Source organism: Mytilus trossulus, chromosome 2 (genome assembly GCF_036588685.1).
Source record: "Mytilus trossulus isolate FHL-02 chromosome 2, PNRI_Mtr1.1.1.hap1, whole genome shotgun sequence".
NCBI classification, from domain to species: Eukaryota; Metazoa; Mollusca; class Bivalvia; order Mytilida; family Mytilidae; genus Mytilus; species Mytilus trossulus.
The window spans coordinates 11,518,888-11,537,892 of NC_086374.1; the positions used below are offsets into that span (position 1 = coordinate 11,518,888).

Below are 19,005 nucleotides of genomic sequence, written 5' to 3' on the forward strand. Positions count from 1 at the left end.
TGACTCCCTTCCTCTATAATAGGGTTTTTAGCTGCAGGTTTACCATGTTTACACTGTCATTAAATAGCATACTGTGGATTCATTATTATTCGTTGGATACCAATTTTCGTGGATTTCGTGGGCACAGTCAAAGCACGAAATTAAATATTCAACGAATGATAACTTTTCTATAGGCTTGTATGCAGACTTCAGCAAAACCACGAAATTAAATATCCACGAATATGCAAGTTTTTCTTAATTCACGAAAATTGGTACCCACGAAAATAAATGAATCCACAGTATTAAAAGAGTATGCAGACATAATTCCTGACTGTCAGACAACAATATCATATCAAAGGCTGAAATGTCTAACTTATATTACCCAAACATAATCTCTTTGTCTATGTTGTCTGAGTTCTCTTTCTATAATAGTAAATACTGGTATTTTACAATGTCAAATGTTTCCTTTAAAGAGTTATACCTGCCTCTTACTACTGTTGTATTGTTCCTGCACAATTGAACAAAGCCAGCTATTTTATATGTTGTTATAATCATGACAAAGATGGATTGGGTAAATAAAACAGTGAACTGTTGTCAATCTATCATTCAGTTAACTTTTCAAATCATTTACATGTCTAAATGATTTAAGAACAATTTTCTTCTTGATGACTAAACATGCATGAATTAACGGAATTTGCAAAGACAGCAGTTTTAGGTAAACTGTTTCATTTGACTACTGATTTAATACAATGAAAAAGTATGTAATGGTCTTAAATATAGCAAAGCATTTAACTTTATAAAACAGCAAATAATAAACTGAAATCAATTGACTTTTTCTAAAAGTTTTAATAGTATTCAAACTTTTTGTTGCTAAATTTGTCTTCCTGTTGTTACTTTTTTTTCTCTTGTCTCTAGTTTATTTCTTCTTCTGGCTTCTTGTCGCTTAAAAGTGAGACCAATAGGTACCATTATATTTTAAATTAACATAAGTCTGATTCCGGATCCCCATTACTGTTTTGTCAGAATCTCATATCATTCTTATCATGTTGTAATGTCGCATGTCCCCCCATATGTACTTCGAGATTCCGCCAGTTAAGACACACCCCTTGATTGACTGCAAGGGTACAGCGGATCCATGTACACTCCCTAAGTAAGGATTAATGGAGATGAGTCCTTTACAATATTTTCCCACCACCAGAATAATCTCCACCCAACACCGCCCAAGGGAGCGTGTAGGACACCAGGAAGTCTATTATTATGGTGGAGGAAGCTGAAGTACTCATAGAGAACCACCGGGCTTCTAAGCAGGAATGGACAACCAAAAGAGATTTCAGAAGATTAATCGCCAGGTCAAGCTGGGAACAACTTTGACCTACTGAGGCACCCGAAGTTTCAAATCTAGTTTTTACTCCAGTCTGGATACCAGAGATGTGTGTGGGAGGGTGAAAATCACCCTACTGATGTACTGAATATTCGACTTCTTGAGTGAGAATCGAACTTGGGACCTTCAGTACTGTAGCCATCAGTTTTAACCACTAGACCTCGAACCCATACTTCGTTTTTCATTTTCACTCTGAATAATTTATCTTTCTTCAAAATCAGTCTGTAATGTCTAAAAGAAACTGTATATTTCATTGTCATGCTTTAAAATATACTGTTAACATCATTTGGCAATAATTTTTACCATTATTCATCACGAAGGTGGGTCTCAATGGGGTCTAAGCGTGACGCGGGATTGCCGATTTTTTGTAAGCGTGACAGGTGAAAGTCGAATTATTGTGTTGTGAAAACGGGAAATGAGGTCTAGCAGGACCCAGGAAATGCAAAAAAAGTGAGAATTGCTGATGTACATAGTGTAAGCGGGATACAGCAATCTGACAAAACAAACAGTAAGCGGGATCCGGGATTGGAATCCTCCCAATGAGACCCCCGCGAAGGTACTCCAATTTATATGACCCTTTTCCAAGTATTGTACTTTCTGACATTTGAAAAGGAGATGATTTTGTAAGCTCAATCAAATCAAATTAGGTCAATCACACTATATAAGCTTAGAGTGTAGATTTACTGATTGGTATATTTTCTTCTTCTTCTTCCAGTAAGTGGCCACCATCAACTGGTTGACTATTCTGCCACATTTATGGAGTGCGCGCATGTATAAATTTTTTAAATTTAACAAAAACAAAAACTAGGTGAATTTTATATACAAGTGCAAATAAAAACATGTCAATTTAACTACTGATGGAGCTGAGCCTTGAAAGAATCAGGACTCGGGGCAGAGACCTTACAGTTGGGCAAGGTGTTCCACTCTCTTATTGTTCTAGGATAGAGCGACTCCTTCCGAACTGTAGTTTTGCATGATGGAATTCTGAATGCTTTTTCGTTGTTATTCCTGGAAGGATGTTCATTTGGTATCAGTTTATTTGATGTAACAATCTTTACATAGTTGTTATTAAGCTTATACATCATTATCAGTCTGCTCTGTTTTCTTCGTTCTTGAAGTGTTGTCCATTCTAGATGTTCAAGCATGTCACTAACAGATGAAGTGTTGTGGTATCTGTTAGTAACATACCTTATCATTTTGTTGGTACGGGTCCCATACTGAACTAGCATATTCCAATGTTGGTCTGACGAGGGATATATATGCTTTTTCTTTTATAAACTTGTTGGAGATGTTTAAGTTCCTTTTAAGAAAACTGATGGTATTGTTTGCTTTGGAGCAGATGTTGCTAATGTGTTTACCCCATTTGAGATCTGATGCAATGGTACATCCCAGGTATTTTGCTGCTGTGACATGTTCGAGGTTATGGCCATGTAGTGTGTAACTGTATTTAGCTGGTGTTCGGTTTTTGGAGATGGTGAGTACGTTACATTTATCAGGATGAAACTTCATGAGCCATTTCGTTTCCCATTCAGCTAGTTTGTCAAGGTCCTTTTGAAGGTTTGAGGTTGATGTTTCTCCCTCCACCACTACTATTTTATTGTAATTAAACAGCCAAAGGTTGTCAATACTTCTATAGTCATACATGACAACCCTCATAACCAAGGCAAACGATCACAGGCACTTGTTTCTGTCAATGTGGGGTTTACTATCAATACCAGTATAATAAACCCCACATTGACAGAAACAAGTGCCTGTGCAAAAGATCATGATATTTGGAAATCTACTGAATGTCAGCTAAACTTATGACGTACCAAGTAATGCTTGGGATATATCTGTGATTTGTGACTTTAAATATCCGATGTAAAATTCGTCTTTTTGATGAGATCGTATTATTTCTGCATGTCCACTTTTTTTGAACATCTTAATTCATTTCCGGTTTGAGACGTTATCTCCCTTATTGTTAGGTCAAGGTCAATCTTGATCATGGCAGAAAAACCCACAGTGCAGGCAACTGAGGAAAAAGCTCCTTGGCCTAATACAAAAGACGATTACGAGCTAAAAGATGTCATTGGTATATGAATTTTTACAAAATTCTGTTTTGCAAATGATGCAAATGATAACGCCCCGCTTTGACTTCATGTCCTATCCCCCTTTTTTTAACTGACCTAATTTTTTTCCATAGTAAACATGTTTTAAGGCTCATCATTGAATGTTTAAACCAACAAAAGTGACTGTGTGTTTTTATCTATTCTGCTTTTAAGGGTAAATATTTTCCTATACATGTTATTAAAAATATATTTCAAATATGGTCTTTCAGAAATACTTTACACTTAAGCTTGTTCCTGCTGATAGTGAGGGCATCTTCTTCCCTAACCATTTAACTAAATACCAGATTGTCTTCCAAAATTAGGATCTGTACCAGTGTGAATTTCGATCCCTTTCTGAAGATTCATTACATGCTATAATTATGATAACTTAATAAATTCCCCCTCCTAGGTGTTAGTGTGTTATGTTGTTGGGTCGCCACTTTTGTAAATGGAGAGCATGATTTACCTTCCAAAATTAATCACTGTAATAGCTGGGATTTGATCCCTTGACCCTGACATAGAAACCAATTGCTCTTCAAGTTGAGTTCATGAAAGGCAGTTATATCTTCAAAGTATTCTTCCCTGCTGCACAAGATTTCTTTTTTTAAAGAGTATCACCTCATACACAGTCATATAGTTACAATGTATTTTTGTGTTAACATTTTTAGAAAATGTCATCAAAGTCTGTTCAATAGGCTTGCTGTAAAAAATGTGTGTTTACTGTTGAGAGCTGTCCCTAATTTTTTTCATATACATTTTGTATGTGAGAATTCAGCAAATTATATTTTCATTTGAATTATTCTTGACAGCAATGTTGGTATCGTTCAACTACTAGTCTGATGCTGAACATCATCATAAACCAAGCTAAAACATTTCTGACTGACAAAAACAACCTCAACAAATGGCTAATAACCTTAAAAAAATGGACACACCCATTTTTTTTAAGCAAGAACACACATGTTTGTTTATTGCCCTATAAATGACATTTTACCATTATCTATAATACTAAAATAACGAGGTCCAATAGACCACTTTCAAGTTCATCCGTCACTGGAGAAAACTCTTCAATTATACGCGCCTTTGTGATGTCATTTACCAGATAGAGGGGCCTGCCTGTTACCCTGCACTATAAACGTTCACCAAGCGTTTCAGTGATCATCATCGTGCAGTGTAAACTAGAAATATTATTTGTTCCGTAGGTAACTAATCACAATTCCCTAATGACAGCAGTGCAGATTGTCAATTGTGAGAGTTTGATTTGCCGAATTATTCGTGCAATATAACTTTACAGTTTTTCAACCACTCGCTTAACATTGAAGCGGAAGTCATGACACACCTAAACGCAGGAGTGACGTTCATTAAAGCCAAAGTTTTTGACGCAAATGCATCAAACTCGAAAGTTGTCTATTTTTCAGCCATCATCTAGTAAAAACGACAAATCAAAGAATTCAACTTTATATATAGCTAATATAGGACAATGGTGTTGATTAAAAATTACACCACTCCAGACCCTTTTGTTTTCCACATAATTAATATTGCCAATAACTAACAAGTTCCAGGTGGAATCCGATACCGATACCAATAGTATATTCACCTGATACCTATTACCTTATCTGTACGTTCCGCATCTGACAGGAGCACCACCAAATGGTGTATTTAGGATTTTGCTATATACACAGGTTATAATCACAGGATTCACACTAATAAATTCAATCATTGTCACATTGTTCCCTATTGTAGTATTTTATTCTGAGTTTCTAAGATGACAATACAAATACTTTAAATCTAGACTAAAAATTAGGCGTATAGGTACAGTTTTTAATTTGTTAGCTGCCTGTCCCAAGTCAGGAGCCTGTAATTCAGTAGTTGTTGTTTGTTTATGTGTTACATATGGACCATAATTTGCTATTGGGCTCCGTTTCCTATAACTATAGAAAAGTGATAAAATGTGAATTACTGTAAGAAAAGTTGCAACTACATCTAAAGATGCCATTATTTTTATCAACATACAAGTGTATGCTACTCTTCCCTAGAATTTTTTTTAAAATATACGAATTTCAAAGATTCTACAACCGTATTTTTGTGTCGTTTCTCAGTTACTTATTGCTTCCGAAGAGCATAACGCTGACTGATTTATAGATAATCGTCACCGGGAAATTCCTAACTTTTGCTTTCAAATAACAAAGAACATCGACCAATAAGAATAGTGAGAAGAAAATGCAGAGAACTATAAGTATTTATGTAGCAGATGTAAGAACAGTGGCGTGATTTTTGTGTCCGATTTCGTAACGCAATTTTTAGATGATGTAATCTGCTTTGTTGTAATAGAATTCTTAAAAACAATATGCAAATATGAACTCTCGTGAGATGTTCAAACAGGTAAATCCGAGATGATTTACATTCTTGTTTTGATCTTCGTAATAATTAAGTAAGAAAATTACGTTGTCATTATGAGTTACATTTCACACGAAACAGAAGTCCAGTTATTTATTAAAATTGTTTTTGTCCTTAAGTTCTAACCATTTCCGGTCATACGTGAAACACGTGACTAACATGTGATAACGCCATTACGGCCGGATGTATGAAATACTAGGTCTAAACATTGTTTTTGTTTCCAATGGGATGTTAGCAAACATAATTTGTAGACTTGTTTCGTCTTGTTTAAAAGAGAAAAATACAATTGTCAAAGAGATTGCGCCGGTGGTCTGTTATTTTTCCTATGTGCATAATGTTACATACGATCCTGTGTGAAAATAAATGCCCAATGACTTGACAAAATCGATTTCATATTTGACAGACGTTAGAACACACTTTGTTTCCCGATAATGACGTGAAGAGTCCTTGGAAAAATCAATCGAAATTACGTCTCTTATCATTGTACCAATGCTCGTTGGATTGATTTAACTTCAGCAGTGAATATTACTGGATATTTTAGGTGAATAAATATAATTTAATAACAAATACATGTTAATATACCGTTACACTTAGAATGTACAAAGTTGGAATCCTGTCACAGTTTTTAATTAATATTTTTTTTTCATGTTCTGCAAACACTTATCAGAAACGCAATAAACTTGTCAAAGGAGAAGTAAACTTTTACCATGCATGACTTGAAAGGAAGTACTTTATTGATTTTAGCCCACTAAAGTAGGTTAAAATGTGGAAACCATGTAGATGGTGTACAGGTCAAAAGTATCACATTGTGCCTATTTTAAAGATTTTAATTCCAAGTTAAAAGTTTTTTTCTTTACTGGATTTAAAGAATGTTACATTGCCAATGATTTGGAATAAATTGTATATAACTGGAATATCAAAACCAAATATAAATACATTTTTTTTGCTTAAACATCAAGATACAACGATTATGGTATCCTGTATCAATGGAGAAAATATGGAAAATTCTGAATAAATTGTACTAATTGTTTTCAAAACAAGCACATATTTAGGAGTTTTATAATACTGTTACATTTAAGATGGATTTTAAGAAAAAGTATACTGTTCAGATTATTTTAAGCAGATTTTGCAATAAAATAAAACTAAAAAAATGCTTTCGGTTTCTTATGGTTTCCTGTCAGGTTTAAAAAAAACTTTAATATAACATTGAAAATAGATTTTAAATATTAACATGAAGCAAGTAACACTAGTAATGGTGTTTATTTATGCCTTTTGAATTATATTGTGCAAAATAAAGAAAATAAAGATTGGTTTCCTGTTTGGTTTCATGTCACGTAAACGGTGAATCAAAATGTATTAATTTTTTCTCGATAACTCAATTGTTCCATTCATACTATTCTAACACCAACACAACCCACAAAATAAAAGTTAAAATTTTAGAACTTATAAAAAAGGATACAAAAAGAAACCAAAGGCCGAATACCAAATTATGGTCCATATTTGTTTTTCGTTCATTTTTTTACATAAATAAGGCTGTTAGTTTTCTCGTTTGAATTGTTTTACATTGTCTTATCGGGGCCTTTTACAGCTGAACATGAGGTATGGTCTTTACTCATTGTTGAAGGCCGTACAATTACCTATAGTTGTTAGTGTCTGTGTCATTTTGGTCTTTTGTGGATAGTGTCTAATTGGCAATCATACCACATCCTTTTATATGAAAATAAAGCGAATACAAAAGTTTAACTTTATTTGGACAATGCTGTTGATTAAAAAATACTCCATTCCAGGCCTTTTTATTATACTCTCACTTTAAAAAAGGGGGGGTATACTGTTTTACCTCTGTCTGTCCTTCCGTCAGTCAGTCCGTCTGTCCCATGAATATTTTTCGTCGCATTTTTCTCAGGAACTACAATACAAGGATTTCTGAAATTTGGTTTCAGGGTTTATCTAAATCAGCTATACTGTGTGATGTGTTTTCAGATTGATCACTTGACAACTTCCTGTTTACCGAACACTTGTATGATTTTACACATGATAGCCAAGTTGAAAATTTTCGTAACATTTTTCTCAGGAACTACAATTTTTACACTATTAATATTATCCACTTGCGGCGGGGGTATCATCAGTGAGTAGTAGCTGGCAGTTTCACTTGTTGTTTTCCAAATATTTAATATATTACCAATAAGTTCCAGATCGACCAGTTTAAACAGGAAGATTTTTAAAGCAGAGAAAACTGTGCATATTATAATTGGCATGACTTTATCAGATGACAATACCAATACGAAAATAAGGCTGACACATAGTTACACTTATATACTTAATTCAGTCACGGACCCGTGATATCACGGGTGTGTTCTAGTTTGCTTTAAATTTGTTAATCCTAGAATATTGAAATACTTATTATTTGATTTTTACTTCGTTTTATGATTAATCTTTAGCTTGTTGTTGACTTTAATCATGGACATATATGTCGTCTGGCAAGGCTAATTGTCCAAATATAGCTAGTGTGGAAAAAGGTTTGCTGCAACCCAACACTCTATTCACTATCTTCTTAGAGTACTGATCACATTTCTAACCTAAAAGTAAAAGGAAAAGATTCAGTTGACAAATATATTAACCTATTAAGGTAATAAAATTGTTTATCATGCTAATCATTAACTGGACCAATTACCATATATATATGTTAACAGCATATAATTGTATTTATGAATTCTTTGATTTAGAATATTTGTGTGTTTGTTTGTTTCTTCATACATGTCATAAATGACTAAGTTCACCATGTTCACGTTTGTGTTTTGTGTATAAAGAGGAATATAAAGGTTTATTTCTTATGCAGCAAAAATACTGCAATCTGATTGGTTAATTACTCCGGTGTAAATAACACCACACCCTGGTTCACACCCGGATAAATAAAATTTTGCCAGAAATTTTTATTTTGCCAAAATAACGGATCAAAAAAACAAAAATTTCAAAAAAAAATTAAAAATATTTAAAAAAAAAAGAAAATCCAGAAAACTCATGCTCAGACAACACAAAAATTTTCTGAATTTTTCCAAAAATTATGTAAAAAGTATTTCACAATGCGCAGCAACATGGACATTGAAAAAATGTTACGCTGTAAATTTTTTATAACAATTTTTTAATTTTACATCCTGGTTTTAAAATGAGAAAAGGAATTGTTCATAAGAAATAAATTCGTTATCTTGACGTAATCAGGGGTGTACGGAATTTAACACCGTTGTTTAAAATTCATACAGCCATTCGGCTGGGCCTCAGGGTGTATGAATTTTCAACAACGGTGTAAAATTCTGTACACCCCTGATTACACCAAGATAACTAATATTACACTAGACTTGCACAGATTTTCAACCTACTTTAAGGCTCCTTATGGTTATTTAGATTGTTTCCTCTTGTAGGTGCTGGTGCTACTGCTGTTGTACAAGGAGCTATTTGTAAACCTAGAAGTGAGAGAGTTGCTATTAAAAGAATCAACTTGGAAAAATGTAACACAACGGTGGAAGAACTGCTGGTAAACTTTAATTTTGTAATTTACACACAAGTTCACAACACAATTGTAATTACATTGTAGCTGGATAGTTCTGCTTAAGACTATATTTTGGTTAATTAGTGTACAAGCATTCTTTCATATAGTACTATGTGTGATAGTTTAACTTGCACCCAAGTTTTTATCATGTTTATGCTTCACATCACTATTTAAAGATATTAGTTGTATAGAAATATACATGCCTTCTTGACATTATAACTGGAGAATAATTAGTTCTGATTGGTTACTGTAAATTCAGAAATTAATCTGAGGTTTTTATTGCAAAAATGCGAGAGAGCTGTAAACACAATAATTTAAACTTGCATTTTGAAATGCATGTATTTTATAGTAAAGATTAAAAAGGCATTTTAGTCTAAAATAACAAAATCGCATTAATAAATGCATGCAATAATTTCTAAATTTACAGCATCTAATGTTGTGGCTAAGATTTAATGATTTGCATGAGATATAGTCAACCTATAGAATCTGGAACATGAGGAGAAGAAATTATATATGCCATAATGGAAGATCAGAATCCAGATCAGTATGAAAGAGAGGCGAAAGATAATAGAGAGACATTCAAACTCATAAATCAAAAATAAACTGACAACAGCATGGCTTAAAAAGGAAAAGACAAACTGACGAACAATATTACACAAAACACAACATAGAAAAATAAAGACTAAGAAACATGACTCAGTATTCCAGACCCAATCAATGCATATGTATTGCTATAGTATAGGATCACATCAGAATCACACTTGGATAAGCTCTCATAGTCAAAACTGATACTTTCTAAGCCTGCTGATTGCTTTGTCATATTTATAACAAAATACTAAGAGGAGCCAAGCTTGTGAATAACATAAGTTATGATGTTCAAGATTTTCAAGAACTCTTTTCTGCAATTGAACAATAATGTGAAATGTCATTGACATTTATCATATTTAAGAAATGGATACAAATAATGAATAATTTTATATTACAGAAAGAAATACAGGCTATGAGCCAATGTAAACATGAGAATGTTGTGGGATACCACACATCATTTGTTGTTAAGGAGGAATTATGGGTGGTTATGAAGCTCTGTAGTGGGGGTGAGTAGTTTAGTTCTTATATCAGACATGCATGTGTTAGGAACATTGCAAAGAAAATATTGAATACTCAACTTTTAAGAGTTGGAATTGTATGGTAAATGATGCACAACTTGATAAATATTTTTCATAAGAGGTGCTCAAGGCAAAAATGTTTATAAATCTAGAAGATAATACAACATATACAGTCAGTAACTGTTAATTTTAATTCTAGACATGACCAGTAACATAAAATATCTTAACAAACATATTTATTGTAAGATAAAATAAATATAATAATTAGAATCTCATTAAGGTAAAAGCTAGGTAATATCACATGTTTGGGAGGTAAATCTGTGTGACATCACTTATTTTAGAGGAAATTCAGTGTAAAGTCATCAATTCCGGTAAAACTGTGTAAAGTCACAGGCTTAGGAGGTAGATAGTTCCTATCATTTATCATGCACAAAACTCAATGAAAATGTCATTTATGGGGAAGGAAAGAAGAAATCTTGATATTCAGTAATGGTTAACCAAGCTATGAAGGCAAAAATATTCCAAAGAATTAATGGCAAAGTTCTCATACTTCAGATATTAAAATGATGACTTAGTCTTATATTAAAAGATATATATATATATATATATATACAAATTATTACAGGTTCTATGTTGGACATTATAAAAAGTAGAATGAGGACAGGAAACTGGAAAAATGGTGTTTTTGATGAAATCACCATAGCAACTGTTCTTAAAGAAGTACTGAAAGGGTTAGAATATTTCCACAATAATGGACAGATCCATAGAGACATCAAAGCAGGGAATATACTACTCGGTGAAGATGGGGCAGTGTATATAGCTGGTTAGTACTGATGGTTATTATGTTATAATACTTTGTTGGCTTGTTTATTTAGAATTTAAAACATAGTGTAACATTTACAAAAGACAATTTAAGATTCATAATTTTTTGAAAGTAGAAAACCAGGTATAGCCTATTTAAACTTAAAGACGGTTTAACCAAAATCATGCCTTATCTAATCTGTTTGCTTTTTGGTATTTCTACCGGTGTTGGAGAATTTTGCAGAATTGAAGTAAACGTTTTAGTTCAAAAATCAAATTAAATGTTTTCACAAGTCTAACAGGATTATCCATAGTTAATTTATACGATTGAATAATGGTGAGAAAGATGTTTATTTCTAAAACTTTTATTGCAGACTTCGGAGTGAGTGCTTGGTTAGCGACAGGAAAGGATCAGACAAGAGACTCAGTAAGACATACATTTGTTGGAACACCCTGTTGGATGGCACCAGAAGTTATGGAACAGGTAAATATGAAATGATATAGATCCACATTTTACTTATGTTAAAAGTATAAATTTCAGAAATGCTAGTTTTCTTAAATGATGAATTTCCTTATGTCTGTTTTTTTGTGTGTGAAGAAAGAAAAAAAATGGAAGTAAGATTTTCAATTTAAGTTTTTGAAATATAGAACGGAAAAGGATTGGTTTTTGGAATAAGATGTTTTTAATTTGTGATAGCTTAAAATTATTTTAATGATAAATAGCCTGACAGTTTCAGTTTCAGTCACATTCAACCAATGAGTAAAATTTGTTTTGTTTCAGGTGACTGGTTATGACTTTAAAGCAGATATTTGGAGTTTTGGTATTACTGCAATAGAACTAGCCACAGGAACAGCTCCATATCATAAATTCCCTCCTATGAAGGTAATGAAATGGTGATATCTATACACAGAACATGTGTACAAACTCATAAAGTATTCTTTCAAATATATGACACATTAAACACAACTGATAACTTGGAACTACACTATATCTAATAAGAATAAAGCCTCTGATATGATTTAAGGAAAAAAATAATGGATTGGAAATTTATTCCTATAATTTTTTGTACATTAATGACAGTGTATCATAAGCCTCAAAAGGCTGGCTGGTATAAATACACATGTTAATTGACTGCTTATGTTTAAAATTGTAATATATTGTATTCCATGTATATTTACCAAGTTGTACTCAAAAACAAAAATATCTATCTATAGCTAATGACAAATAAGTAACTGACAATACTTTGAATTATTGACAAATTGATCTGTGCACTTTCTATGAAATCCGTTGATTTTTTTGGGAAAGGTTGCATGAAATACAATCAAGACCTTATGGTACTGACTAGATATCTAAATCTTCCAACACTTATCACTACCTTTTTGATACACAACAAATAGTGCATTAATCATAACATTCTATACATCCTATTAATTCATTTCCCAAACAATTATCAATGAAATTATTTTATGCTCAGATATTCAAGTCACAAAATATGTTACTTTATAGGTGCTGATGTTGACGTTACAGAATGACCCCCCTGCTCTTGACACAGGAGCTGATGATAAAGAACAATATAAAGCTTATAGTAAAGGCTTTCGCAAAATGGTTTCTGAATGTCTAAAAAAAGAACCAGAAAAAAGGTACCCATACAGAAGGCAATTGTTTGAAAGTCTGAAAAGAAGCCAACCTCTTTCAACATGTTCAATTGTATGAAAGTCGCATTAAATTAATAGTCTTTGTCCTTTTTATGTCCTTCATCTAATACTTTTTGCACAATTTTACACTACTTCACTAAGACTGTTTGCATGATGGTAATATGATAGTATTGTTAGTCTTTATGTTTAGAAAATGAAAAGATGTGGTATGATTGCTAATTAAAAATATATCAAACAGAGTCCAAATAAAGTGGATTTAAGCAAGTAGTTGATCCTTAATATCACCTGTTTGCTCAAAATGTTTCTTCTGCAGCATAGTGATATTGACTGTTTAATGCCTATTGTAGCATATCAAAACCTTGGGATTGTTACTCCTCTGTGATTATACTACACCATAGCATTATATTTATAATTATGGCCTATTTATGGGCATTATGTTTTCTGGTCTGTGTTTGTTCGGCCATCCATTCGGCCGTCTGTCTGTCCCTCTTCAGGTAAAAGTTTCGGTTGAGTATTTTTAGATGAAGTTGAAGTCCAATCAACTTGAAACTTAGTTTACATGTTCCATATGATATTATCTTTCTAATTTTATTGCCAAATAAGAGATTTTACCCCATTTTCACGATCCACTGATTATAGAAAATGATAGTGCAGGTGGGACATCCGTGTACTATGGACACAAATTCTTATTTATAATCATGTCATACATTAGCACACAATTTTGGGAAACAGTAAAGTATGAGACAATTTGAATTTAAAGTGATTCTAATTCTTAAAACTTCTCTTTGTACATTTTAGGCCAACAGCTAAGCAGTTATTAAAGAATGAATTCTTCAAGAAAGCAAAGGTATGAATGAAATAAATGTGAAATGAATAAAACAAGATAAAATGTAACAAAAAGTAAATGTTGGATTGATCATTTGAGTGTCTAACTAGTTTGTATAGGAATATTTCTTAGATGTTTTATACAGTTTTAGTTTTGTTTTTCTTTATAGGATTGCAAGAAAAAACAACATAAATGTTAAATTTAGGTATCAACATACTGAACTATTGAAAGAAAATTCACTAAATGTCCTGATACCAAACACTTTATGGCTTTTTGTTTGCCTCAATCACAGACATATCTTCAATATGTGATGACTGAAGAGAAAATGTCTGATGTCATACAAGGTAGTACACAAATGATAGTTATTTAAAATTGATAGGTAAAATGTTGCCAAATTTCAGGTCAAGTGTTGCAGAATTACAAATAGTTATAAGGTGTTTTGTTTATAGTTTCCAGGTAGTCTGGTTTTCCTCATAATTTACTGCAGTGCCAAAGATGCAAAAACCCATCTCAACAATTTTACATTCTGTTTCAGGATAAAACCTACCTGGTAAAAACTTTATTGTCAGAGGGAAACTCAGTTAAACCACAAAGGGTAAGTAATTTTAGAAATAAACCGTTTAACCTCTTAATGACATGAAAAATTGTAAGAAAATATCTCTTTCTTACTTCAGGTAAGATTTTTTAAAAGTATCTCATTCTTACAACAGATAAGATTTTTTAAGAGTATCTCATTCTTACAACAGGCTAGAATTGTGTGAGAGATCTTATTCTCACAACAGTTTGATTTTGCATAGTTAAAATCATAAATATTGATGGCTAGTAAATATAACAACTCTCTTTTCATTGATGATTGTAAAAACCATTATTTATTGCATCTATTTACTTAAAGAGTTAATACAAAATCTGACAGTAGGTCCGAGTACACAGTTATTTCGTAGTGCATTTCTTTTTGGTAATAAATAGAAATTAAAAAAATCCCACCAGCGCTTTCTCAATAATATTTTTACAGTGTTATGTACTACTTTTGGGACAAATTATAGAAAACTTCATGGGCTCTAACTCAAAATATGGACAATTTTATGTTCAGGGGTTCTTGAAATCTTTTGACAGTTTCCAAAATACTTATTTTTAACCTTTTTCAGTTGGACCAAATCACTACTTTACTTTAAGATTCATGAATCAAATTTTTTCACAGTGTAATTTTATCCCGATTCTTGCTATTTGAGGCATAAAACATGAAGAAATAAATTTGGAAGGGGTATAAAAAAAGATTGGCAAGTAAGACACTGTCCACACTAGAGACTATTTGTGGACATTGAAAATTAAGGGACGATAACTGTGTACTAGGACCAGTATGTTGTAAATTTTTAGGTAAAAACAGCCAAGACTCTGTGTTGAAGGCCGTACATTGACCTATATAATGGTTTACTTTTACAAATTATGACTTGGATAAGAGAGTTGTCTCATTAGCAATCATACCACATCTTCTTATATCTACTTACAAAACTGATAGCATGCTGTAATTTTAGGTAAAAAGAGTTCCTGGATCGAGTGGCAGATTACATAAGCTAGAGGATGGAGAATGGGAGTGGTCAGATGATGAATATGAAGAGGGGGAAGAAGGGGATGAGGCCCCTAGGGTCAGTCCGGTACATTGTTTTATAATATACATATTTATTTATTCAATTATGAATACATCTTTAAACCAGAATTTATGTAATTTATTGATAAATATAAAACACAAATTGTAGAATGAATATTTGAAGTTTAAAAAAAAAATATAATGTTGTCATGAAATAACACGTAAAAAGAGTTTTTTATTGTCTGACTTTATTTATACAGCAGTATTTTTTTTAAAAAGTACGATAAATCCATAATAATTTTGAGGCAAAAATGGAGAAAATTTAGGAGAACATATTGCAATTTGTTTTAAAGGACGCAACAACAAAACTTTTAATATCAATAATTGATTGCAAAAAAGAAAACTTAATACGACAAATTACATGTAAAGAGATTAATTTTAAGAGAACATTACTAGTGATTTGAAAGTTCACTAAATTATTTAATTACTTTTCTTTTTACAGTCTCCCAGAGTATCCATGTCAGATAGGTCTTCTGAGGTAGGTTAGATATTTTGCATAAAGGGCTAACCCGTGGTAAAATCTCAATATATTCAAGCCCCCACAAATTATTACGATTCTAATAGGACAAATACGACAATTCTTTTGGATCAAAGCGCTCTAGGTGAAGGCATTATTTGCCGTTCCCAAAAATAAAAGCAATATTGAATTGACATAAAAGAACGGAGAAAACTAAATAAGTGACATGCTTAAACTATTTACAATAACGTATTTAAATAGGTTTGGATAATTGTAACTGATTGTTTTATACGTATACAAACAATGGCTTGTATAACACATTTTAGCACTGTTTGTTCAGGATTCCTTGTTATGATGATTTTTTGATTCACAAGCCTGTATTTTCCTTTAAAATGCTATATTCTGACGTCATCATTCTATGACGAAGATAAGCTCATTCATAAAAAAGCATATGACGTGGGAGTGCGATCGGAACAGCTGGAGCAATATATTCATATTTTACCTCAGGTGTGTACTCAAAGCGTTTGAATGACGTCATGTTAGAATAACTAATATACATGTTTAATTTTTGATTTCATAAAAATTGTACCAAATGTTTAGTTAACAGATTTAATTTACACAACTTAGTCTTCAAATTATAGTTCCCAGGTAGTGAATTTTGTACTTGAAAGAAAATTAGAGTTAAGATAATCATCAAAAACTTAGAAATTAAACAAATTCAAAACATTTGCAACAAATTACAATTTATGTTACATGAATTTTAATTTATTTTTTCTTTCAAAATATACTATGTTTTTTTTAGGAATCTGATAAAATGCAAACCATACCAAAGCCAGATAATTTACCCACACCTACCCAATCACAGGAAACCATACAATCAGACACATCCTCGTCCACAACTGTCGGTACATCAGTGGAAAGTGTTGTAGAAGCTAAAAAACCAGAAGTAAGTCATGTATAGATAATAAACAGATTACCAGATCCTATCAAAGTTGCAGTTGTTATTTGTGATATGTTGATTTATTACACTTCACATTAAAAATGTTATATTTTGATTGGCTAATACGAGGATGTCAATTTACCCTATCAAATGGCTGAGAGGGTGACAATTTTTTTTAATGTTACCCTCTCCTCCAGACCAATCAAAAATCGATATTTAAAGGATTATTAATCGAATTTCTATCAAGTTATTAAAGACAATGCTTAAGTTCTACATTTTAGCTCAGATTCTATTATTTGACTGCCAAATAAAAAAATAAAACATCTTGCTTCAATTCTGTTGATTGTTCTAATACCCGTAATGTAGTTATGTATGTGACGTCCCTAGAATATACTTTTAAATAAAATGTATCTGTGAAAGACAATAATGATAAAACATTCAGTATAATAGCCATGGCTTTTTATAGAAGATAGAGGTCTAACTGCAATATTGTCTGTTATCTTAAAAACTATTGAAGCTAGGTTAAACATATAAAATGCTAAAACCAATAATTACTAGTATGTGCATATAAAGGTCATCTTTCAATGGGTGAGTAATGCAGGCATTTGTGTGACTCATGATCAAGTAAGTACAAACTAAACAAAGCTTGTATTGTTATTTATAGGAAGAAGTCCCCCCAGCTGCTTCCTCAGGTGCATCATTAAACCTAGTTTTACGGTTACGGTAAGTATTTCATTCCAATACATTTCCAAAAAAATCTGTAAACTGAAAAAAGATATAATAAATAAGCCAAATGATCTTACAAACAAATATATATATAAGTTTAACTACAGACTAAGATATAAGTGTAACTACAGGCTAGGATATAAGTGTAACTACAGACTAAGATATAAGTGTAACTACAGGCTAGGAATTTGTTGCTATACTTTTCTTCTTATTTTGTTGTCAGCAATAAGGCATTCTGTAAATTTATTATGCCCTACAGATAGTTATCAATACTTAAACATGCAAACCTCCATGCATATGGATAAATAAAAGGAAGATAACAAGAAAGTGTTTCAATTGTAGGAATGAGAAGAGAGAATTAAATGATATAAAGTTTGATTACACACCTGGTCAAGGTAGGGATACTCATTTATATATTTGAATTTTCGATTAATCAATGTTTTTGAAAAGATTGTTATACTTTTCATAATGGAATCACAACATAGTTTGTGGGGAAATACTTATACATGTTTGTTATCACAAGACATAAAACATAGTCATTACATGAAATAACATGCTGTTAAAACAGCATTGGGTTTTATCAGGTCAGTCTAAATCCTTTTGCATAGATACACTTTGTAACATGGAAAATCTTTAAAACAATATTTTCCTGCTGTAAAAAAATTAAATTGTCAATCAATTTAAGCAAAATCTTACAAATAAAATTGTCTGTGGTTGATGAATCCCATTTGCCATCATACATGTGAATATGCAATTTTGTTTAGCTGATTCTTATCATTTAATAGCCATTAGACATACTTAATTAATAAGATATCTTCTTCATGCATTACAGAAAACTTAATTAATAAGATATCTTCTTCATGCATTACAGATAAGTTTGCTATTATTACAAACAATTAGCAGTTATTTATTTCACATCTAATTGTGCCTTTTCAAAAAACCTGTGTTGTTTAAGTATTGGAAATCATTTATTTTATGTATTAATTTAATTATTTTCTTTGTGTTTCCATAGATACTGCTGATAGTGTTTCTAGAGAAATGGTAGAGGCAGGTTTAGTAGATGGCAAGGATATGATTGTTGGTAGGTATTAAGTATTTTGACTTATGAAGTCTACCACTTAAGTAGTTGTTTAAATGCCACTAACTGCTAGCCCATGGTTATATTTATTCCTTTGTTTGCCCATTGTTATTTAAGTACAGTTGTGTTATATTTTCATTGTTTCATCATGTTTAATGCTTAGGCCAATTAAAATTAGTTGCTAGATTTTCATCCCTGCCCGCCCCTCTGAAATCTTCTCGCCCCGATTTTTTTTATTTAACAAAAATACGATTTCCAGATTTTGTTCATGTCCGTTACTGGGAACACTTTTGTTTCATTCAAAACTTCCTGTTTCAAATTTCATTTTTAGCTCACCTGGCCCGAAGGGCCAATTGAGCTTTTCCCATCACTTTGCGTCCGGCGT

The 19,005-nt window shown here is 32.0% G+C and overlaps 2 protein-coding genes across 3 annotated transcripts in view; one reads left to right on the plus strand and one right to left on the minus strand.

The window, feature by feature from the left end:
* The window catches only part of LOC134706488 (peroxisome assembly protein 10-B-like), a 15,591-nt gene extending 12,278 nt beyond the window's left edge, over positions 1-3,313 (minus strand). The window contains exon 1 of the mRNA XM_063565465.1: positions 3,172-3,313. Coding sequence (XP_063421535.1) covers positions 3,172-3,280 — 109 coding nt within the window. The 5' untranslated portion in view covers positions 3,281-3,313. The remainder of the gene's footprint in view (positions 1-3,171) is intronic.
* Positions 3,301-19,005, plus strand: part of LOC134706487 (serine/threonine-protein kinase OSR1-like) — a 25,106-nt gene continuing 9,401 nt past the window's right edge. Inside the window, exons 1-15 of one of the 2 annotated variants that reach the window (XM_063565464.1) lie at positions 3,301-3,431; positions 9,258-9,370; positions 10,371-10,479; positions 11,117-11,314; positions 11,667-11,776; positions 12,074-12,175; positions 12,800-12,933; positions 13,747-13,795; positions 14,310-14,369; positions 15,307-15,417; positions 15,862-15,897; positions 16,679-16,822; positions 17,481-17,539; positions 17,885-17,937; positions 18,555-18,623. In XM_063565464.1, the coding sequence (XP_063421534.1) occupies positions 3,344-3,431; positions 9,258-9,370; positions 10,371-10,479; positions 11,117-11,314; positions 11,667-11,776; positions 12,074-12,175; positions 12,800-12,933; positions 13,747-13,795; positions 14,310-14,369; positions 15,307-15,417; positions 15,862-15,897; positions 16,679-16,822; positions 17,481-17,539; positions 17,885-17,937; positions 18,555-18,623 (1,435 nt within the window). In that variant the 5' untranslated portion in view covers positions 3,301-3,343. Of the gene's footprint in view, positions 3,432-9,257; positions 9,371-10,370; positions 10,480-11,116; positions 11,315-11,666; positions 11,777-12,073; positions 12,176-12,799; positions 12,934-13,746; positions 13,796-14,309; positions 14,370-15,306; positions 15,427-15,861; positions 15,898-16,678; positions 16,823-17,480; positions 17,540-17,884; positions 17,938-18,554; positions 18,624-19,005 lie in introns of both variants that reach the window. The other variant, XM_063565463.1, reaches the window with a different exon arrangement.